The sequence below is a fragment of the Hypanus sabinus genome, chromosome 1 (assembly GCF_030144855.1).
Source record: "Hypanus sabinus isolate sHypSab1 chromosome 1, sHypSab1.hap1, whole genome shotgun sequence".
NCBI lineage: Eukaryota > Metazoa > Chordata > Chondrichthyes > Myliobatiformes > Dasyatidae > Hypanus > Hypanus sabinus.
The window spans coordinates 170,994,529-171,018,404 of NC_082706.1; the positions used below are offsets into that span (position 1 = coordinate 170,994,529).

A 23,876-nucleotide genomic window follows, 5' to 3' on the forward strand; every position below is an offset into this window, starting at 1 on the left:
TCAGGAGATAAATTGAGGTAGGGTTTGAAATCTTTAATTGAAAAGTCACTGGATAGCAAAAAGCAAAGAGTTGAGATATCTTATGGTCAACTTTTGTTTCCTGTATGAGTAGTAGAACAAGGACTTTATATGTGACAAGAGAAGTGGAAGAAGATGCCATGCTCTAGGAAGTAGAGTGCCAGAGGGATTGGATTATATTTGGCAATCTCCAAAATATGACTGCAACATTTTGAATGAAAGAAGGTAGTGGGACGTCACAGCAAGCAGGGAGGTACCCTTTAGCAGAAGGTTCAATTAGCCATCTATTATTGCTTCTTTTCGCTAGAGATGAATACTTCCAAATAGAGTCATAGAGTACAGAAACCAGCACTTTGGCCCAACTAGTCAGTGCTAGTCAGAAAGATAGCTCTTCATACTCCCTCCCATCCACGTACCTATCCAAACTTCTCTTAAATGCTGAAATCGAACCTGTGTTCACCACTTCTGCTGGCAGGGCATTTCACACTCAGCACCCTCTGAAAGAAGAAGTTCCTTTAAACATTTCACCTTTCACCAATAACCCATGACCTCTGTTTCTAGGCTCAACCAACATCTGGAGAAAGGCTGCTTACATTTACCCTGTCTATACCCCTCATAATCTCCCCTCATTCTATGCTCTAGGCAATAAAATTTTAACCTTTCCCTATAACTCAGGTCCTCAAATCCCAGCAACATCCTTGTAAATTTTCTCTGTCCTCTTTCTGTCTTATTGATATTGTTCCTGTAGGTTGGTGTACATTAGGTGTAATGATTTCAAAAGCAAGAAACTGAGTAAAGGCAAAGAGAAAGCTAGAGGTAATTGTAAAGTCAATTAGAGGGAGGAAATGGACAGGAATAGAAGTGACCGAAAGAGTGTGGATGGAGCAGCAACTAAAATTGATATGAGCAGGCACAGGAGAGTGAAGTTCTTTATGCTTGATGTGGGAGGGGGTGATTAAAATGGAGGCCTGTAACTTTGAAAGGCATCTTTTGCATGCACTTCTAAAACCTTTTTGAAGCTAGATTGTGACATCTGCTCAGATAAAGCTAGATTCATATATGTGTAGCTGGGCTACATCTTAACTTACCCACTTAACTCCCTGGGTGTCAAAACATATGTCTGAACAGACACAATATCCCCTTAAATATGTATGGCCTTTCAACTTCTAGGGGCTGCTGTTTAAATTAGTATTATTTTCCCACAATATAAAGGCCTCCTGCGTATTTTTAAGTTTCCTGTTTCAAGTGCAAGTCTTGATTTATGTGCCAAACCTTATACTCCCCACATTGACCTTCATCCCTCTGCAACTCCAACAGAGAGCGGGGGAGTGGGTGATGTTAATCTCTTCCTCAGCAACATTTTTCCATTTTCGCTCTCTACTGCTGCCTTCCTGTGTGACTGTTGAAGTGACCATTTACTTAATGCCTCTGAAATAGAGAGACAGTTAGCCACAATATTTAACAGTCATATATTTTCTCACAGTATTTTCAGTTCTTGCTTTCTGTAACTTCCTCATTATTATAATCAATGCAAATGCATAGTTTCAAACCACAAATGCTCAACGCCAATACATTTCAGAATCCTCAGTGAAAAATAAATAAGTAAAAATCCAGCTGTTCCATCCCACTTACCCCACAGCACCACAATACTGAATGCATCATGATGCGTGCTCTCCTCACCCACCTGTAGATATGTAACATTCTGCACAGACAATAAATCAATTACTAATTATTAAAATGAATAATGAGAAAGACTTTAATGGGAAAACAAATTTGGGAAATTCACCACACTTCCTCTTAGATAACTGAAGTCCAACAGGTTACGTTGTTCTGATTCCCTTTCTAGAATACAATTCTTTTAATTTAAAGTGACCTGCAGAGAATAGGTCCAGCTCTTCCTTAAAGGATGTTTCAATTCTGTATTTATGCATAAGACTTATAAAGTCGATAATCTGCGATATCAGTCTTGCTGCACAACAAAGATCTGAGAAGGGCATAAGAGGAATGCCTATCAAAGGTCTGGTCCCTTCTTCTCCAATTCCACCCCACCCAAAATAGCTCACCTATTCGACGCAACCAGGTGTAACTTCACTTTATCCTGTGCTCCGGTAAAAGTGTTCTAGTTGCTGCTCTAAACCAGACTTATAAAATCCATTTTTATCCATTTCTCCCATGGGTTTACTTCCTTCTCACTCCTAGAATTATCCTTGACATTATCACTTTATTTATACCTCTGCTCATGAAATTACTAGCCCAAACTTGCAATACACAGTTGATCTACATTTCTGTCACTTCTTCTTGCTTGGTTCCCTGGTAGATGAGCCCGGAGCAGTTCCCTGTTAATCACTGCACATCTCCGAAGGGCTCACAGAAGCACATTGTCATACTTCTTGCGAAGCCTTTTAAATGTAGATACACAGACAGCATCTGCAGTGCACATTTTGTATACCAGTTGTTGCTCTTATCCTGAAGAAACCATGCACATTGATTTGTCTATAAAGGTTACATTAGGATCAAGAAAATATAACATAAGATGGATCACAATTTGGCTTCAAACATCAGTGAAAAGAAGATGTAATTCCAGTTAGTGGAACTTTTCTGAGTGTCATCATTCACTGAGTGTCAAAGATTAGAATGCAATCTCAGGAAATGTCAATGTGTGGGAAGAACTGACAAATATTAAGCTAATCGGAAAGTTAATATAAATCATTATTTTAATTGTGATAAATGCTAGTCAGGCTGTGCTCAGTGAAGTAAAATTGCCTAAACTGGAAATTAAAAAGTTTGGCATTCCAATGTTTACTATCAATCTCTGTGTAATTAAAACAATTTTTTTGAGTTTTTATTGTATTATGTAAAAATGCAAAAAATATATTTAGAACGTGCCTGATTTGAGTGACTTTTGTCAATAAATTTTGGTGAGGAATATACATTAAAACTATTGTACTGTGGATCAGAATGAGAGGGAAGATTGAAAATGACATTGGGGCCAGTGAGTCTTACTTCAGTGGTTGGTAAGTTGCTGGAGAAAATCCTGAGAGAAAGGATTTATGAACATTTGGAGAGGCATAATATGATTAGGAATAGTCAGCGTGGCTTTGTCAAAGGTAGGTCGTGCCTTATGATCCTGATTGAATGTTTTTAGGATGTGACTAAACACATTGATGAAGGTAGAGCAGTAGATGTAGTGTAGGTGGATTTCAGCAAGGCATTTGACAAGGCACCCCTGCAAGGCTTATTGAGAAAGTAAACAGACATGGAATCCAAGGGCTCATTGCTTTGTGGATCCAGAACTAGCTTGCCCTTCTGTGGTTGTAGATGGGTCATATTCTGCATGGAGGTCGGTGACGTGGGATCTGTTCTAGGACCCCTACTCTTTGTGATTTTTATAAATGACTTGAACGAGGAAGTGGAGGGATGGGTTAGTAAATTTGTTGGTGACACAAAGGTTGGAGATGCTGTGGATAGTGTGGAGGGCTGTCAGAGGTTACAGTGGAACATTGATAGGATGCAAAACTGGGCTGAGAATGGCAGATGGAGTTCAACCCAGATAAGTGTGAGGTGGTTCATTTTGGTAGGTCAAATATATTGGCAGAATATAGTATTAATGCTAAGACTCTTGGCAGTGTGGAGGATCAGAGGGATTTTGGGGTCCGAGTCCATAGGACTCTCAAATCTGCTGCACAGGTTGACTCTATCATTAAGAAAGCATACGGTACATTGGCCTTCATCAATCGTGGGATTGTGTTCAGGAGCCGAGAGGTAATGTTGCAGCTACATAGGACCCTGGTCAGACCCCGCATGGAGTACTGCGCTCAGTTCTGGTCGTCTCACTACAGGAAAGATGTAGAAACCATAGAAAGGGTGCAGAGGAGATTTATAAGGATGTTGTCTGGATTGGGGAGCATGCCTTATGAAAATAGGTTGAATGAACTCGGCCTTTTCTGATGAGAGGCATTGATTGTGTGGATAGTCAGAGGCTTTTTCCCAGGGTTGGAATGGCTAGCATGAGAGGGCACAGTTTTAAGGTGCTTGGAAGGAGTTACAGAGGAGATGTCAGGGGTAAGTTTTTTTACTCAGAGTGGTGAGTACATGGAATAGGCTGCTGGCGACGGTGGTGAAGGTGGATACAACTCCTGGACAGGTACATGGAGCTTAGAAAAATAGAGGACTATGGGTAACCCTTGGTAATTTCTAAGGTAAGGACATGTTAGGCACAGCTTTGTGGGTTAAAGGGCCTGTATTGTGCTGTAGGTTTTCTTTTTTTTTTTGAAAACTTTTTTATTGCATTTTTAAGTGATTACAGAGTAAAGTATGGGGAAAAAAATGTATATAACCCCTCCCCCCTAACTTCCCTATAGAAAAAAAAGAGAAAGAAAGAAAAAAAAAGAAAGAGTGCCTGGTTGTTGGAAGATCTCCACATGCTCCATGGAGTTCGTAATAACTTTAGTATATATATTTATTTCTTTCCCCAAGTAACCAATTGTTTCATCTTCAGAGCACCTATATATTTAGTCCTGTCTTTTGTAAATAAGGGCACCAAATTTTCAGAAATGTTTCATATTTATCTCTTAAATTATAAGTATTTTTTTCTAATGGAATACAGCCATAAATTTCTTTCTTCCAACAATCTATACTTAAATAAGTATCCAATTTCCAAGTAACTGCAATAGCCTTTTTAGCTACTGCCAGTGCAATTTTTATGAATTCTTTCTGATATTTATTTAGATTGTTTCAGTTTTATCCCTTCAATATCAGCTAGTAAGAGTAATATTGGATTATGAGGAAGTTGTGTTCCTGTAATTTGTTCCAGTAAAAGTCTTAAATTTGTCCAAAAAGGTTGAATTTTAGAACAAGACCATGAAGAATGTAAAAAAGTACCAGTTTCTTGGTTACATCGGAAACACTGATCAGATAAATTTGGATTTAATTTATTTATTTTTTTGTGGTGTAATATATAATTGATGTAGAAAATTATATTGCACTAATCTTAACCAAACATTTATTGTATTTGTCATACTATCAAGATATAGTCTTGACCAATTTGTAGGTTTTCTATGTTCTAAAATAATTGCGGAAGAGGCAGATGAGAGGGCTGGAAAGGGTTGATAAGAAAAGTTACTTCCTAGATGTGAAAAGGCCATCCAAGATCAGTTGCTGAGAGACTTGGATGGTATTTTGATTTATCTGTAATCAACAGCAACTTTGAAATTGAGGAAAACAGGGATCAATATTTTTACCAATGTGGTAGGGTGAGCTTTAGAAATAAATGCTAAAATGTGAATTGTAAATCTATATTTTTGTAAAATGTTTCTTAATGTACAAAGTGATCTCAAATTAATCTTGTATAGTAGCATATCAGTAGCTAGTTTTACTCATCAATCTACATTATTTTCAATATGTTTCAATGACAGTCAAAACTTCATCCCTAAATGCCCATGACAACCTAAGTTTTACCTAGTTCAAGTTCTTGTTGAATATTTGGAATATGTGGCGTGAACAGCAGTTAAATTTTGCAAAGCCTCAAAAATATATTGTTTTACAGAAAATATGGGATGTATGAAGTCAAAGAACTTCTCGGAAGAACCAAAAGAACTGAAAGAAAATCGAGTACGTAAATCTGAACCAACTATTTATGTGAGAGATCCAACATCCAATACACAAGTGCCAGTAAGTAGAGAAGTGAAGGGAAAGCCTCATTGCAAAAAGCCAGGCAGATGCATGACTGACCTACTTAAACATTCATTGTCCCAATTCCAAACCTATGAATTACAATTAATGATTTTACTTGATTTTATTTTATCTACCAATTAATTTTCCATTGCTAATAATCAGTGCTATATATTAATTAATGCATAGTTGATTCACACATTAAGGTATTCCCTTCATCTAAGCATGCCTACTCCATTGATATATATTTATCTAAATTCTGTTTCACCAGCTTCTCTGGTGTTATCTCAACCAAAATGTGCCCACAAATTGTTAAATGGCCCCCATGATAATAAATATTATAACCATGCAGTATCTCCCCTCTTGACTACAAGGTGGAAAACAAGTTGTACCATTTTTCAATCACCCATCTCCTCTGTAATGCCATGCAAGCACTTTAATCTGTGGCTGCACCTTCCACTGTGATTTTAAAAAAAGGCCTAATCCCAAACAGCATTCTGTTTGGTTAAACATGTTCCAGGACTTTGACACCACTTACCATGCCATTCTCCAATGGGCTTTCATCTTGATCAAATCATTGCAGGTAAAATGAACTATGCCATTCAGCCCATCATGTCTGCTAGCCCAGTCAAAGTGATGATGTATCTGACTGGAGCTTTGTTTCATTTGAAGTTTCAAATCCTTTGATGCCATTCAAGAAAACCAGTTTTACACAGTTTTCTTTGCCTGGAGGAAAGAACTTCTCATCACTTGCAGAGAGCATGCTGCTTTATATTCCTCCATTGTGAGTTGGATTTCCTTGTCTTCACCCTGCTCCTTTCTTCTTGATGCCTTTCCATTACAAAAAATAGGTTTAGAAATTCCATTCCCAAAGCTAGTACTCATGCCATAGAATGAGCATAGAGCCACATTAATAAATCCAGTTACTTCATTGCCATGGAAATGTGCAGTGATTGCACTGGATGTGCTGCACGACCCCAAGCTGTGTCTGTGGACTATGATGGATGTGTTGTGGAAGGAGGGTTTGTTTCCACTGATCTCCTTCCCAAATCATAGTCATTTTCCTTCCTCCCGCTCTCTGAGGAGCAATGTACTTGGTCTTGGCTGCCCATGGGAGTCAAGCTCATTGACATCCTGAAGAGCCTACCTCCAACTCATTGCTCATTAACCTATCCCAGTCTGCCGTGCACTAGGGCATTAGGGAGTACGCTGATGTTTTTGCCTGAGCAAGATGGACTTTGGCTCATTCTAGAACAGAGGCCATCAGTTTAGAGGGGACAAGGATTTGTAAGGACTGCAGACTCCCCATAGGCTCAATGATGTGCCATTTTCCAGGAAACTTGGGCTCCATTCAAAATCCAGCCCTCTACATTAATCAGCCACTGTTTTTCAAAAGACTTGATCATGTCTTCTGACTCTGTCTATACACTGCTGACATTTATAATGATGGATAGCTCCACTAGGACCACCACTGTAAAAACCATTGGGTGTGATTCAGGGATCTCCACAGGGATTTCTGTTCTGCATTCCAAAGAGTGTTTTGAATCATCATTGTCTTCCACCACACCAACAACAATCTTGTCATCAAGCAGGATGGACCTGGTCAATGTCATCCAATTTTCCACTCCCACCTCCCCCCTTCTTGCCCAAAACAGGAGAAAAACAGGTGTTCAATAGCCAAGTAATACACTTTGATGCCAACATGACTGAATAGAAATTCTTTTGACAGACTCATACTTCTAGTATGAAGTATATACCTCTCCTGCTTCTATATCCTGAAAGTCAAGTAATAAAATATATCTTATTTGCCATAAGTATTCAATTGTCAAGGTCCTATGGTAGGAAGTTTACAGCTTGATTTCCAACCCCTGTTGCCATTGTATTAGAGCCAACCTGCAATTAATTCTGAATGCCATAATCATTGTTTACTGTAAAATCTACAAGCCTGCACAAAACTTGCCATGAGAATGGGCCTGCTTTCCTCTGGTGCAAAGCTTCGGTCTGGCTTCTACTAGCATGCCCAATGAGTAGGACTTAGCGTCCATCATCTATTGCTGCCTGCCAATATGATCTGCAACCCTTTGAGCTGTGCATCCAGGATGGATTTGAAATATGTCACTTTCCTTGATAGCACTTGGAATTTACCGATAATACAATGAGCTTTTCCATGAGGATCTGTACAGGCATTCCCGCCTACACTCTACTGTCTTGATTCTCATTGGAGCTTTGAAGAATAGACTGATGCACTGCTTCTCTGCATTTCTGTGACCTAACTGCCAGGTAGAAAGACAAGCCTGTTTGACAGTGGTAGTATTAGCCTAGTGGCGTCAAGAATATGAATGCAATATTTTCCTCACCTTTCTCCTGCTCTGTGTGAATGTGCCTCTCAAGGGAGATGGGACTGGCAAGTTACTAGAAGTATGAGTCTGTCAAATTATACAGAGCACTGCTGTTTAAGTTCTTTAGAGATTTATTGTAGTAACTTTTTGAGTATAGCAATTATAACTCTAGTTCTTCAGTGCCCCCATCAAACTTGATCACTGAAGCAGAGCAAGGTATGCTTTGGGAGGGGAAAACATTTTTCCTCAATTGTCTGCATTTCTCTTTATTTTAATATAATCATGCAACCTTGTTTTAATTTGAAAAGCAATGCAGACAGAATTGTATTTTCTATGGAATGGAATTAATGCACTTACACCAGATAAACATATAAAAGCATGCTCGTTTCTTCTGTATTTTAAATGCTTCTCATGCATGTGATATGGATAAACTATTCAGATGATCCATTTGCAATACCACAAGATATAATGCTTTCTTAAGTCCGAGCAGAGCTTGTGAGCAGCTTGCTCATTACTACATCATTTGAAGCTAATAATCAATTGATTGCTTTGTATATTGAAATGTGGGGAACAAAATCCAATGATCATCATCTGATTTGGGGAAGTGGTTTGAATTAATGAGCTGCACCACTTTAAACATTTTGGCATTCAGAATATTGGCATTCTTGAATAACAATATCTTGTTGCAGAATTCAAAGAAGGATAGTCATCTTTTACCTGGGCAGAAGTTTCAGAAATTTGAAGGTAAACTTGTATAACAAAAAAACTTTCAGTGTGGATAATTGTTTTTTTGATGTGGAATGAAATTAATAACTTGCCTTTTATATGTCTGAGCAGAGACTGATGGCAAAGTTGTTATTGCCTTATATCCATACGATGGAAACCATGATGATGATCTGACTTTCAAAAAAGGTGAAAAACTAAAGGTGCTTGAAGAGTAAGTAGCTATTTCCTCCTTCAGTTAGACTTATCTGCAGGAAGAAAATAAGGAGCATTGACATTATTTTCGTCACTCTGTAATTCTGCTGTCTTGCTTTTTGCAGACTGTCCCTTTCTGCAACATATACCATGGGGGACAGAAAGTCAATTCTCTCCATACCCAAGAGCCAGACATAAGTAATTAGTAACTGCAATTAGAGCAATTGTATTCTTGGAAAGGGGAATGTGGGTCAAAAGTGAAGTACTTCAGAGGTATTTTAACAATTACTGTATGCTGTGTCAGTAGCTTACCTACCTTCATGCACATCCAAAGTAATAAAGTAGAGTTTCAATAACACAGAACCCTTGGGACTTTGCCGATTTTCCAGATAATTGGATGTACTCCTTTTCATGCCCAAATGCACATTTACTTCATTTTTTTAAACAGTTGTTTAATAAACTTTCCATTAAACGCTATAAGTTTAAAGGGAGTGGAAAAAAATATGAGCAAAATGGCCCCCAAGTTGGGTCCAGTCAAAATCCTACCAATATTCCTGATCCCAACTCCAACTCTGGCTCCCGAAACGTCGTCACTACCTCCTCCCATAGATGCTGTCTGGCCTGCTGAGTTCTGCCAGCATGTTGTGTTTTTATTTATTTCCAGCATCTGCAGATTCTCTCGTGTTGCCTCTGGCTGAGGACTCTACTTGCATGCTGCATTCAGCTCACAGTCCAGACTGCACGTACAATAGACGCTGGATTTCTAAATCATCAAATATCTGTAATATGGATTCTGCTCTACAATTTCTGAAAGTGTATTTGTTTGTAACCAAAATCATTTAGCCTATTATGACCACCAGCTCATTGATGATTTAATCCAGAACATCCTTTGCTTCACCATTGTCAACAAGCCTGGTGCTTCAATCATGCTTCAGTAAGAAATGGTAGAAGTGCATCCAAAGTGCAGTGAGATCTGTCTTGAATGAGGTGCCTTGATGGTGAAACTACATCTCAGGAATATGTATATGCTAATAATACAGGAGTATAGTGACATCTTGCTCCAATTATATTTAACCACAGTGACACCTGCATCGGAAATGCTGTGTATGGATCTCTTGACATTAGAATGATGAGAGGTTGAAATGAACAAATTTCCAAGAGAGTTTTGTTACTAAAAAGCAAAAAAAAATAGTCATAGCAAAGAGATCCTACAGTCAATCAAACTGATGAAAATTCAGCAAAATGGGTTATGTTCTTCCACTAAATGGGAAGAATGATTTTGGTGAACGTTCCCACTATCAATGAAGGCTGAGTGCAAAAATGAGGCTAAAACTACAATAGCAAGTTAGATTGTCCAATGCTCTCCTCCTGAGAGCATTGGACTAATTCAATAAATTATTTTTTAAAAAGAGCATAGAGAACAGAAATAGGGAATGCCTGCTCTGCATTAAAGACTGTATTATTTTAAATCAGTGTAATGTTTCTACACTAATCTATAAACTTTATGCAAACATCTACTGATAGGCCTTGAATTTACTGGCAATCTCCATATGCCTCCCAGCTAGAAAATTCCAAAGATTCACTTCTTTCTGGGAAATGACTTTTTTTCTCATTACTGATCATAAATAGCCAGTCTACTATTTTATTAAAGTTTCTGGACACCATGGCCAGGGGAAGTATTATGCCTACATCTAAAGTCCTCCTGGAAGGATATGAGAATATCACCCAGGCATTAGCATATTTTAATATTCTTCCAGGACTTTAGATATAACACTCAGAACAGACAGGGAAAAGTCACCGCCTTAAATTGACCTCCCAAGAAAAGCTCTATCTTCATTATAGGAACAGTAGCACTGGGGGAGTTCCTTCATCATAAGGACAGTAATGGTCTAAGGCAGCTCACCATTGCCTTGATGATAATGAGGAATGGATGTTAAAATGATGGCCTTGTCAGAAGTTCAGATGAAGCACAACACACTGACTGTGTGGAATTCATCTTTCCTCACTGGGGCCCTCCACTGATTGGGATTGACCATGGATGTTGCAATCCTGCTGTCTGTGTTATGCAAGGCGATATGATATGGAGAACATGTAGCAGACTCCCCCCTCCACACAGCAGATGAATTCAAAGGACTGGCAGAGGCTGATCCAATTTGGCACCAGTGGCGTGACCGGCATCGCCAGTCAGCTTTGAGCTCATTGTAAGACAGCCTTAGGGACTCCAGCTCTGGATTTTTCCTCGGGGTTCACTCAAATAGCTTTCCCTGTGAGAGGGTACAGCCACGAGGCAGCAGAGATTTGAGTCCTGCTGAAGGGTCTCGGCCCAAAACGTCGACTGCACTATTTTTCATAAATGCTGCCTGGCCTGCTGAGTTCCTCCAGCAATTTGTGTCTGTTGCTTGGATTTCCAGCATCTGCAGATTTTCTCTTGTTTGAGGTTTGACATCAGAGTTTTCCTTCTCCTAAATAAGCTGCCAACTATGGATGACAAACCCCACCTGCCTAAAGTGACTAATTTTGGGGTATCACACACAAAATGCTGGTGGAACGCAGCAGGCCAGGCTACTGTAGGGAGTAGCACTGTCGACGTTTTGGGCCGAGATCCTTCGTCAGGACTAACTGAAAGGGAAGATAGTAAGAGATTTGAAAGTAGGAGAGGGAGGGGAAAATGGGAAAGGTGATTGGCAAAAGGGATACAGAGCTGGAGAAGGGAAAGGATCATGGGACGGGAGGCCTAGGGAGAAAGAAAGGGGGAGGGAGCACCAAACGGAGATGGAGAACAGGCAGAGTGATGGGCAGAAAGAGAGAGAAAAAGGGAGGGTGGAAAAAAACTAAATATATCAGGGATGGGTAAGAAGGGGAGGAGGGACATTAATGGAAGTTAGAGAAGTCAATTGTCAAATTGTCAAATCAGTTGTAGCCTGTCTGAATGATTACCGTCCCGTCGCCCTGACCCCCATAGTGATGAAATGTTTTGAACGGCCTGTCAAGCCTCATATCACAGCCAGCCTTCCCTCATCGCTGGATCCTCTACAGTTTGCTTATCGTCCAAATCGCTCTACGGAGGACACAATATCCACCACACTGCACACAGTTCTCTCTCACTTGGACAATAAAGACACTTATGTCAGAATCCTGTACATTGATTTCAGTTCAGCGTTCAATACCATCATCCCGTAGAGACTAATGGAGAAACTGTCGCTGCTTGGCCTTAACACTGCAATGTGTCACTGGATTCTGGATTTCTTGACAGAGAGACCACAGTCAGTCCGTGTTGGCAGGAACATCTCTGACTCCATCACACTAAGCACTGGATCCCCACAAGGCTGTGTGCTTAGCCCACTGCTGTTTACACTGCTAACACGTGACTGTGTAGCCAGATTCAAGGAGAACCTGATCATTAAATTTGCTGTTGATACCACAGTGGTGGGGCTCATCAGCAAAAATGTATAGGGAGGGTGTTAAACACTTAGAGAGCTGTTGCAGTGACAACAACTTGATGCTTAATGTCACCAAAACCAAGGAGATGATCGTCAATTTCAGACGGTCTCAGCCTGAGCACACACCCCTCAACATCAGCGGCTCCACAGTGGAGAGAGTGGAAAACATCAAGTTCCTTGGGGTGCAGATCTTGGACAATCTCACCTGGTCCAGGAACACCACTGGGATTGTGAAATGAGCCCAGCAGAAATTGCACTTTCTGAGGGAACTTAAACAAGCATCACTCCCCACTAACATCTTAACTACGTTCTACAGAGGAGTGGTTGAGAGTGTGCTGACCTTTTGCATCACAACCTGGTACTCCAGCTGCGGTGCTGCCAACAAAAAAGCCTTGCAGAGGGTGGTTAGGGGAGCAGAGAAGGTTATTGGGGTCTCCCTACCTTCTGTCCAAGACCTCTTTCAGAGTCGATGCCTCCAGAAGACACGGTACATCATTAAAGACCCCTCACACCCTTGCCATGAACTTATTGTTCTTCTGTCATCAGGTAAACATTACAGGAGCATCAAAACTAAAACCACAAGGCTACTAAACCGCTTCCTCCCACAGGCAGTCAGACTGCTAAATAGCTGCTCTACCTGACTCTGCTTTGGACACTCTTAACTTGCATTGGACACTGATAACTTGTTTTTAACTGACATGTGGCTGTTGTGTTTTACTTTTTATTGTTATGTTTATTATTTAGTGTTGCATTTGTTATGTTATGATTGCACTGTTCCTGGGAAACACTGTCTCATTCTGCCCTGCAGAGCTGATGTACAGTTAGAATGACAATAAAGTTTTTGAATCTTGAATCAATGTTCATGCCACCAGGTTGGAGGCTACCCAGCCGGTATATAAAGTGTTGTTCCTCCAACCTGAGCGTTGCTTCATCTTGACAGTAGAGGAGGCCATGGATAAACATATCAGAATGGGAATGGGACGTGGAATTAAAATGTGTGGCCACTGGGAGATCCTGCTTTCTCTGGCAGACAGAGCATAGGTACTGGCTGGGTAGCCTCCAACCTGATGGCATGAACATTGACTTCTCTAACTTCTGTTAATGCCCCTCCTCCCCTTCTTACCCCATCCCTGATATATTTAGTTTTCCCCCCTCCTTTTTTTTTCTCTTTTTCTGCCCATTACTCTGCCTGTTCTCCATCTCCCTCTGGTGCTCCCCTCCCCCTTTCTTTCTCCCTAGGCCTCCCGTCCCATGATCCTTTCCCTTCTCCAGCTCTGTAGCCCTTTTGCCAATCACCTTTCCAGCTCTCAGCTTCATCCCACCCCCTCCAGTCTTCTCTTAGAATTTTGCATTTTCCCCTCCCCCTCCTACTTCCAAATCTCTTACTATCTTTTCTTTCAGTTAGTCCTGACGAAGGGTCTCGGCCCAAAACGTCAACAATGCTTCTCCCTATAGATGCTGCCTTGTCTGCTGCGTTCCACCAGCATTCTGTGTGTGTTGCTTGAATTTCCAGCATCTGCAGAGTTCCTCGTGTTTGATTTTAGGGTGCCAGTAACCCGCCTTTGCCTCTTCTCCTCTCAGTAGAAACACCCTCACTGGGTCTAGTAGATGAGCCACACATGAAAGTCAGGAGCTGGACTTGGTTGTCAGAGGCTATTTGAGGTGCACGCCATTTAATAGGTAGTGAGTGGGAGCTTGTCCACACTACCACCACCCCCTAGCTATAATCATGTTAAGGACCCTTTTGCTGATCGGGAACAAATTAATTCTCAGTTTGAGGTTGAAAGCAGTTTAGTTAATCCAGCAGTTAACAATACTAAATGATAGTAGTATTGAAAGAAATAAATTACACTGAAAATCCCGTGCAAATAGAAAAAAGTGATGAGATTAGTATTTCCAAATTTTAGAGTCCATTAGTCTTTATTTCTTCACTGGAATATGTTGGAGTTCACACTTTCAAATTAACTAGGAATAAATCCAATTCCATTCATTTCTTTCAGAGGATATCCCTGCGTTGCTGCTCTCTGGTCCAGGTGGAGGGCTACCCCTATCAAACTCTAAATTTGGTTTTGTGTAGAATGTAGAAAGGCACCCTAGAGCCTTTGTTTCTTCAGCGAACAACAATTTTGCTTTCATCCCGTGTGCCTTTCATCCCAACATTAACATCACAGAAGCCTGAACAAATTGCCTGACAATCTGTGCTGTTTGCTCAGAAACGGCTTGCTGGTTTTTTTGTTGTGTACGGCCTCTCATGACGGAATAATTGCACCATTTGTTTGCACTCAACTGTTTTCCTCTGTATTTTTCATCTAACATAATCTCACTAATGATGTTGCCTGTCCACATGATGATACACTAGACTGTTTGCATTTTTTCTGGGAAGTACCGTGCAATCTAATTTACTTTATAATGACATGTATTGTGCTCAGCACTGCCCAATGGCTGCACTAATCCTTTGTGGCCCAGAGGTCTTACTGGCTCAGGCATTCGACAAAGCAGGGATTGGTTCTTGAGCAGTGACTAGGTCTCAGGTAGGAGAACTGGAGACTTAGCCCCAGGATAGTTTGACCACAGACATTTCCCTGCTCATTTGAAATAGATATAAATTTTAAAATAAATTATTCTAAAACACCTAATATCAATCAATTAAAGAAATAAATATACAACAAAGTAAACAAAAGCAGTTAAATTTGCATCCTTGATGAAAATTATCCTATCCAACTGAATGGGATTGTGAATGAAAGCTATGACTACCATGATTGGTGTGAGGCTGAGAAGTTTATCTATTCCATATCGCAGTAGTGAGTCCAAGAAAATTGGAGTTGCTCTATTAAAAAGCATGTCTTGCTTACTGTTCATGGAGGGAAGGCAGGTTTCTGTGATGTGAAAGATCAAGTTGCACTGGACCTGACTCCTATATAGTACTGTAATTCTTCCCTGAAATCACGAAAACTAACTTGCAAGCAGTTTTTTTTTTGCCAATGTGCCTGCAGAGAGTAAATGAAAGTTGAACTGTTGTACAAAGTCTGGGTGGGGTTACAAAGCTGTTGGGAAGTAAGAACAAAAGAAAAGCAGGAAAAATATCTGTTCCTCATTCAAATTCGAAAAATACACTGACCTCAGATACCATGACTGAGTAAACCCTGGCAAATTAATTAATTCTGAGCTGAGAATGTCACCCTCATCTCATCATTGGCTAGATTTATATTCCATGGAATTAGGAAAAGAACAATGGGTGAATAGTTAAGAAAATTCAGAATGAAAAGCAAATTTCACAACTAGTATCACAAAATCAACTAGATTGGTGGTAAAGTAAATCTGATTCATTGATACCCCTTGGAGAAGGAAATCTATTGTCCTTATCCAGTCTGGTCTTTATTAGCTTGCTTTCTCAAGTACACCAGTTTTGTAGTCTTTGGGGCTTAGAAAAATGAGTGGTGACCTCATTATAAAATGAAGACCCAAAATAGACAAGGCAGGATACTTGTTTAGATATTTCTTAAAATCAAAACACATAGGAACCCCTTCTCACAGAGGGTGATAAATGTTTGAAATTCTCTATGTAAATCAACCAAAGAGGCTATCTCATTCAAGATGTGATAGATAATTATTTTTGAAAGATGGGCAATTGAGGGCTAATGGAACCTTGCACAGAAGTGGAAATGAGACCTCAGATAAATCAGCTCTGATCAGATTGAATGGTGCGAAAGGTTTGAAGGGCGAAATGACCTGAATCTCATGTCTATTCTATTCTTATGTCATGGTGTAAAAGACATAACAAGTAACTCAATATTGCACTGTTCCACTTGATTTAAAGTAGTTGCACAATTTATCTTTACAAAAATAATCAATAGAAAAATGGCATCTTCCAGTTATTTGAGCAGGGTGTTTTAGTACTTTTTCTATAGCTCACTTTATTGAGCCATTCAATAAAATCACTCCAGTACACATGTTTCATAACTCATATCAGATTTGTTTGGGTCAAAACAGAGGTGATGATCCCAATGCATTTATTCTGCTTTTAAATACCTTTGCAAGTCTGTCCTTGCCTCCCGTGTACAGCAGGAACAGATACAAGTCATTTTGCTTTTACATACTGTGCTCTATCACAGCATCTGCAAATGGGAATTACAAAGGCAAATGGCACCTTTTACTGTATAAGGTTGTGTGTTCTCTGGAAAATTGAGCAAATTTTGTCCGAAGCCAGACATGCACTGTTTCACATGCAGTGACTTCATCTGTGATTTCCAATCATCTACCCGTGCTTAAAATTGCTGATTGATAAATTTTATTAATGGGCTGCAGGGTGGGGGGGGGCACTCTGTACCGTCTGCTTTGATGCCATGACTTGTACACAGAGTTGGAAAAGAGGAAGAGAAAAGATTTGACACCCAAGTTATTTTAAGAAAGCATGAAACTGGCTTAGCCACTTCCTTCCCTAACTCTCAAAGTGCTTCAAAGTTCTGACCATAATTTTTTGTAACTTCTCCTAATCCTCCTGATAGCATTCGTCATGTACTCCCAAAATTGATTTGCATTTTATTATGCTAAAGGTAATTCAGTACTAAAAACCCTTGTAGGTGTAGGGAACAGCAGCCTTGTTAGTTCTTATTCACTGTTGACCCACTTATTCCAACATTCAAATATGTGTGATTCTACATATTTAAATATATGTATACAAATAGATGCACATGCACATAAGCTTTCGTGAGGTGTCAGGAATTTCCTGACTAGCAACGTATTTCCTTTTGACACCAACTGAATTGTCAAATGTCGGTATATCACATGGGTTTGATCTCTAGCCATTTGAATGCTGTGCTGAATCATGTCCTTTTTCTCTTCATAGAAATAAATATTCGAAAATTAGCCTTTCTCAGAGACTATCATCAACATTATGTATTTCACTTTGTAAATCCCTACATAATTTGAAATCAAGTTTAGAATTGCACCAAAAATAACAAAACCAGTAGATATTTATCAGAAGTTATTCAAGGATGTTGACAATTTTTGTGCACAGTGCAATGCTTTATGAGACCTTTTGATCAAAAACTCAGAGATTGCTCTGTGTGTGGGTGGCAGTTCAATGGAGTGAGCATAACAACTTGAGTCTCAACATGGTCAAGACCAAAGAGATTGTGGACTTTAGGAAGGTGCACGCTGACCCACTCCTCACTGCACATTAAAGGGCTCGTCTGTGGAGAGAGTTAGGGGCACCAAGCTTCTGAAAGTGCACATAACAGACGGCATCATCTGGTCCCTCAACACCACCTCTTCGGTCAAGAAAGCACAGTGGTGTCTCCACTTTCTGAGGAGATTGAGATGAGTGAGGCTCCCTTCCACCCCACCAAACAGTCTAAACCTAGTTTCACAGCAGCCCCACTGTGCGTGTCCTGACCAACTGCATCACCACCTCACCACCTAGTATGGGAACTGCAAAGCACCTGACTGCAAGTCCCTACAAAGGATCGAGAGGACTGCTGAGAAGATCATCAGGGTCTCTCTTTCACCCATCAGAAATATTTATCAAGAGTGCTACGCATGCAGGGAACTTAGCATTATCCATGAGCCCTCCCATCCATCCAACAACCCCTTACCATCAGGATGTTACAATAGGAGATGGCTTCTTCCCCAAGCTGTAAAGGCACTGAACTCACTATCATCACCCAGGTTCCATCATGTATGACATTCCTGTAGTGTTATATTGTTTACATTTTTACTTGTCTCAGAAATGTAACTTATTATTTGTTAATTTATTTGTGCTAATACTGCCTTGTGTTGTGTGTGTGAGTTCTATGCGATTACACACACCTTGGTCTAGAGGAACAGTGACAATAAAACATGTTTTAATGTCATTTTTTCAAATGAAAGGTGCAGTTTCCTTATGGCAAAAGAAGGCTTTCGTGAAACTGGGACCTGGATTGCTACAGCTAAGAAGGAACTCAGTGGCACCATGGTTGATTTTACAAGGGAATCCCTTTAAATCTTTCTCTTGATCCTTGCTCCAAACCTCTTTCTACCCACACATATGTTTTCAGTTACCACCACTTGCTACCATTGTAGTGTGAGGAGATAATGATAATATAGTAGACTAGCCATTTCACCTATGACTTGTGATGCTAGAGCCTTGCTATGTTACTTGGCCAGAGGTCACAGTCTAATTGTGGTATTAGATTTATAATAGAAGTGACCAGACACACCACTTGAAATGTCTAGTAGGTTGCTGTAAAGCTGTGAGAAACGTTCAACACATCTTGACATCTCCTTATTCTTGTCAATGAGATTCACTTCACCATTGCAGAACTTGAGGGTGAATTTAGTGCTGATTGGACCAAAACTTGCTTCAGGCTGTTCCACCTGACTATTAGATTTCCGTGTCTGAAAAAACAGTATGTATCGTTGAAGGTTAATCTCGCATTTACTTATGCATAAAATGGTACAATCCATGTCTTAACACTTAACATTGTACTACGCTATTATTTCTTTTCCAGGCATGGTGAGTGGTGGAAAGCCAAGTCCTTAGCAACTAGGAAAGAGGGATTTATTCCAAGTAATTACGTAGCAGTGGTCAACACGCTGGAAACTGAGGAGTATGTTGTTACTTTTTTGAACTTCAAGAAAGTGCAATTCATTTTTGGTTAACATTACATGCAAATTATATGTTCACACTCTTGTTATTTTTGAGGTGGTTCTTCAAGGATATCAGCCGCAAAGATTCAGAAAGACAGTTGTTAGCACCTGGAAATAAACCTGGTTCATTCCTCATTCGGGAGAGTGAAACATCAAAAGGTATGACCATAACTTTGTCTGCAGTTTTCATCTCACAGAGGAAGCACGTTTTAATGTTATTTTAACACAATATGACTTGTGTTACATATAACCTCTCTTTTGTCTTGTTTATTAGGTAGCTACTCACTGTCAATGAGAGATGCTGACCCTCAAATGGGTGATGTGGTTAAACACTACAAGATTCGATGTTTGGATAATGGAGGATTTTACATTTCTCCTCGAATTATGTTTACTGACCTGAATCAGCTAATTAAACATTATCAAAGTAAGTGATAACAGATAGTTTATTTTATAACTGCAATGTTACTGTATGCATCTGAAACAAATCCAAGGCTTGAAATAATTATTTAAGTAGATAAAATTCCAAAACGTGTTTGCCCATTTTTTTGTTTGAACTGAAACATGTTCATTTTGTTTCTAATTTGCCCATCTATTCTTGGCTTGAATACATTTTGCTGATATACAATCTGAAAGTTGGCTAAACCATACTCCCAGATATCTGATAGACTGTCGAAGATGTCAGACAAAATTCATACTGGTGAATTTTTATATTTACTAACTTTCAAATACAAAGTTTTCAAATGGTGTTGTTAAAAATATATGCTTTACTTTAAAGAATGTAAGTTTAAAAAAACAGTAATGTACTAAATAATTAAATTACATTTATTTTAAATTTAAATTGCATTTAAATAGGTTACCTGAAATAATCATTTCCATAGTAGCTATTCCTTTCCATTGAAGTGAATGGGGTTGCTGAATCTGTGCAGGTTCAGGAGACAAGTTCCCCAATATAATCCCAGCTGGCAATTTTCCACCAGACTCCAAAACAAGTTCATCACTGGGACACAGACAGGAAATTGCTGTGAGCACACCTCAGGAAAAACTGAACATCTGTGTTTGTGCTTCTTTGTATGAGGGTCCTGAGATTCCCAAAGGTTATGGAGGGAAATACTGTGCAAGAAAATCTGATCACGTACTAAGAGTTCTTGCCAACATGGGGAAGGGTGGGGCAGGGTGGTCGGGAGGAGATGGAGAAGAATTTCCCACTAAAAGGCAGTCAAATCAAGGCCAGAGTACCTCTCTAACTACTCCTCTTTTTCTCAAAAAAAATTATGGGCTGATTAGGTTTCTACTAACAATCCCATGAATAATCTACTGCATACAGAAATGTATGTATCTATAAACGGTATTTATTTTATTCTGAAGAATGTTCTTCACTCACTGCAAAGTTGTGGGAACCTTACAATGAAGCTGACAACTGAGGTTGCAGCAACTATAAAAGATACTTCAGAATAAACTAATTGATTATTCATTGTTTTACTCATCAGAACAGTCTGATGGCCTGTGCCGGAAACTTGGATCACCCTGTCTTAGTCCTAAGCCACAAAAACCATGGGATAAAGATGCTTGGGAAATTCCTCGAGAATCTGTGAAGTTAGTTAAGAAACTTGGAGCTGGACAGTTTGGAGAAGTATGGATGGGTATGTAGACTGGATTAATGCCATAAATGTCTTTAAAAAATTGATCCAAATGAAAATGTTCTGTTTTTTAGAATAAAATATGAAGTATGGACTACTACTTTGTAGTCCATTATACAATTAACTATGTATATTATTACCATTTTGAGGTTTATCTTAAACCAGGTCGTTCAATGTTTTTGGGAAGCTTATTCCAATTTGCTATGGCAAGGTTAAATACAGAAGATGAGTCTGATTTCAGTGGTTGGTAGGTTGATGGAGAAGATCCTGAGAGGCAGGATCTATGAATATTTGGAGAGGTATAATATGATTAGGAATAGCCAGCATGGCTTTGTCAAGGGCAGGTCATGCCTTATGAGCCTGATTCAATTTTTTGAAGATGTGACTAAACACATTGATGAAGGTAGAGATATAGATGTAGTGTATACTATATGGATTTCAGCAAGGCATTTGATAAGGTACGCCATGCAAGGTTTATTGAGAAAGTAAGGAGGCACGGGATCCAAGGGGACATTGCTTTGTGGATCCAGAACTGGCTTGCCCACAGAAGGCAAAGTGTGGTTGTAGACAGGTCATATTCTGCATGGGGGCCAGTGACTAGTGGTGTGCCTCAGGGATCTGTTCTGGGACCCCTACTCTTCGTGATTTTTATAAATGACCTGGATGATGAAGTGGAAGGATGGGTTAGTAAATTTGCCAATGACACAAAATTTTGGGGTGTTGTGGATAGTGTGGAGGGCTGTCAGAGGTTACAGATGGACATTGATAGGATGCAAAACTGGGCTGAGAAGTGGCAGATGGAGTTCAACCCAGATAAGTGTGAGGCGGTTCATTTTGGTAGGACAAATATGATGGCAGAATATATTGATGGTAAGACTCTTGGCAGTATGAAGGATCAGAGGGATCTTGGTGTTCGAGTCCATAGGACACTGCTACACAGGTTGACTCTGGTAAAGAAGGCATACTATGCATTGGCCTTCATCAATCATGGGATTGAATTTAAGAGCTGAGAGGTAATTTTGCAGCTATATAGGACCCTAGTCCGATCCCACTTGGAGTACTGTACTCAGTTCTGGTTGCCTCACTACAGGAAGGATGTGGAAACCATAGAAAGGGTGCAGAGGAGATTTACAAGTGTGTGGTCTGGATTGGGGAGTATGCCTTATGAGAATAGGTTGTGAGTGAACTTGGCCTTTTCTCCTTGGAGCAACGGAGGATGAGATGTGACCTGATAGAGATGTACAAGATAATGAGTGGCTTTGATCATGTGGATAGTCAGAGGCTTTTCCCCAGGGCTGAAATGGCTAGCATGAGAGGGCATATTTTTAAGGTGCTTGGAAGCAGGTACAGAGGAGATGTCAGGGGTAAGTTTTTTTTTAATGCAGAGAGTGGTGAGTGCGCGGCATGGGCTGCCGATGTTGGTGGTGGAGGTGGGAACGATAGTCTTTTAAGAGACTCCTGGATGGATACATGGGGCTTAGTAAAGTAGAGGGCTATGGGTAAGCCTAGGTAGTTCTAAGGTAGGGACATGTTTGGCACAGCTTTGTGGTCCAAAGGGCCTGTATTGTGCTGTAGGTTTTCTATGTTTATACATGGTTATTATGGAAGTGATGTGATGTTTTGGTATAGGGTTTTTATTCTGGTTGCCAAATCCTGATTTCTTTGTCTTACGGCTGTGTCCTCTTAGATAGCCTCTTTCTCCAAAATCTCCTACTTAAATGTTAAAATTTCACCAATTAATAGAAATTAGTAAAATTTCACAAAGAAAGGTGACATTTAGTTTTAAACTGGCATCAGAAGCAGCACAACAATATTGAAAATGGTGATGAATACAGGATTGAAGGTGTTACATTTGAATACACAGTATATGGAATTAGGTAGATGATCTGTTAGCACAGTTAGAGATCAGCAGATATAACATTGTGAGCATAACTGAGTCGTGGTTGAAAGAAGATAATTGTTGGGATCTTAATGTCCAAGGACATACATTGTATTGAAATGGCAAACAGGTAGACAAAGGGGTTGGGGTGTATCTATTGGTTGAAAAATGAAATCAACTCCTTAGAAAGTGGTGACATAGGATCGAAAGATGTAGAATGCTTGTGGGTAATGTTAGGAAACTGTGAGGGTAAAATGAACTTGATGGAAATAATATACAGGCCCCCATACAGTATCCAGAAAGTAGGATACAAATTAAAATTGGAGATAGAAAAGCATCTAACAAGGGCAATGTTACGATAGTCATGGGGGATTTCGATATGAAGGTAGATTGGAAAAATCCATTTGGTGCTAGATTCCAAGTGAAAGAGTTTGTAGAATGCCTACAAGATGATTTTTTTTTAAAGTAGCTCTTGATTGAGCCCACCAGAGAAAAGGCAATTCTGGATTGGGTGTTGAGTAAGAAACCAGATTTAATCAAGGAGATTAAGGTAAAGGAACCCTTGGGAGAAAGAAGCTAAAGGCAGATGTATCAATACTACAGTGGAGAAAAGGGAATTGCAGAAGCATAAGAGAGGAACTGGCCAAAGTTGATTGGAAGAAGACACTCACAAGGATGACGGCAGAACAGCAATGGCTGGAGTTTCTGAGGGCAATTCAGAAGGTGTAGAATAAGTACATCACAAAGATGTATTCTACAGGGGGGAAGACAGAACTATGGCTGATGAGTCAAAGATAGCAGAAAAGCAAAACAGAGGGTATATAATAGAGTATAGAAAAAATTACTGGGAGGTTAGAGGATTGGGAAGATTTTAAAAATCTACAGAAGGCATTTTAAAAAGCAATAAGGAGAAAAAAGATGAAATATGAATGCAAGGTGCCCAATTATGTAAAGAGAAGGTACCAAAAGATATTTCAGAAATATAAAGAGTGTAAGAGAGGTGAGAGTGGACATCAGATTGCTGGAGAATGACGCTGAGTGATAGTAATGGAGAACAAAGAAATGGTGCATGTACTTAACAGGTATTTTGTGTCAGTCTTCACTGTGGAAGACACATGCAATATGCCTTAAATTTGAGCGTGTCAGAGGCACAAGTGGGTGTAGTTGCTATTACTAGGGAGAAAGTGATTGAGAAGCTGATAGGTCTAAAGGTCATCTGGTCCATATGGACTATGCCCCAGGGTTCTAAAAGAGGTTACTGAAGAGATTGTGGAGACATTAGTAGTGATCTTTGAAGAATCACTGGATTCTGGAATGGTTTGTAGGACTGAAAATTGCAAATGTCACT

The 23,876-nt window shown here is 39.8% G+C and overlaps 1 protein-coding gene across 6 annotated transcripts in view; it reads left to right on the forward strand.

Moving 5' to 3' along the window:
- lyn (LYN proto-oncogene, Src family tyrosine kinase) overlaps positions 1 to 23,876 on the forward strand; it is a 94,946-nt gene that overhangs the window by 25,500 nt on the left and 45,570 nt on the right. For 4 of the 6 annotated variants that reach the window (XM_059981167.1, XM_059981162.1, XM_059981159.1 and 1 more), the window contains 7 exons: positions 5,564 to 5,688; positions 8,717 to 8,771; positions 8,865 to 8,964; positions 18,874 to 18,972; positions 19,068 to 19,171; positions 19,287 to 19,436; positions 20,500 to 20,652. In XM_059981167.1, the coding sequence (XP_059837150.1) occupies positions 5,569 to 5,688; positions 8,717 to 8,771; positions 8,865 to 8,964; positions 18,874 to 18,972; positions 19,068 to 19,171; positions 19,287 to 19,436; positions 20,500 to 20,652 (781 nt within the window). In that variant the 5' untranslated portion in view covers positions 5,564 to 5,568. The remainder of the gene's footprint in view (positions 1 to 5,563; positions 5,689 to 8,716; positions 8,772 to 8,864; positions 8,965 to 18,873; positions 18,973 to 19,067; positions 19,172 to 19,286; positions 19,437 to 20,499; positions 20,653 to 23,876) is intronic. The other 2 variants (XM_059981184.1, XM_059981178.1) reach the window with 1 other exon arrangement.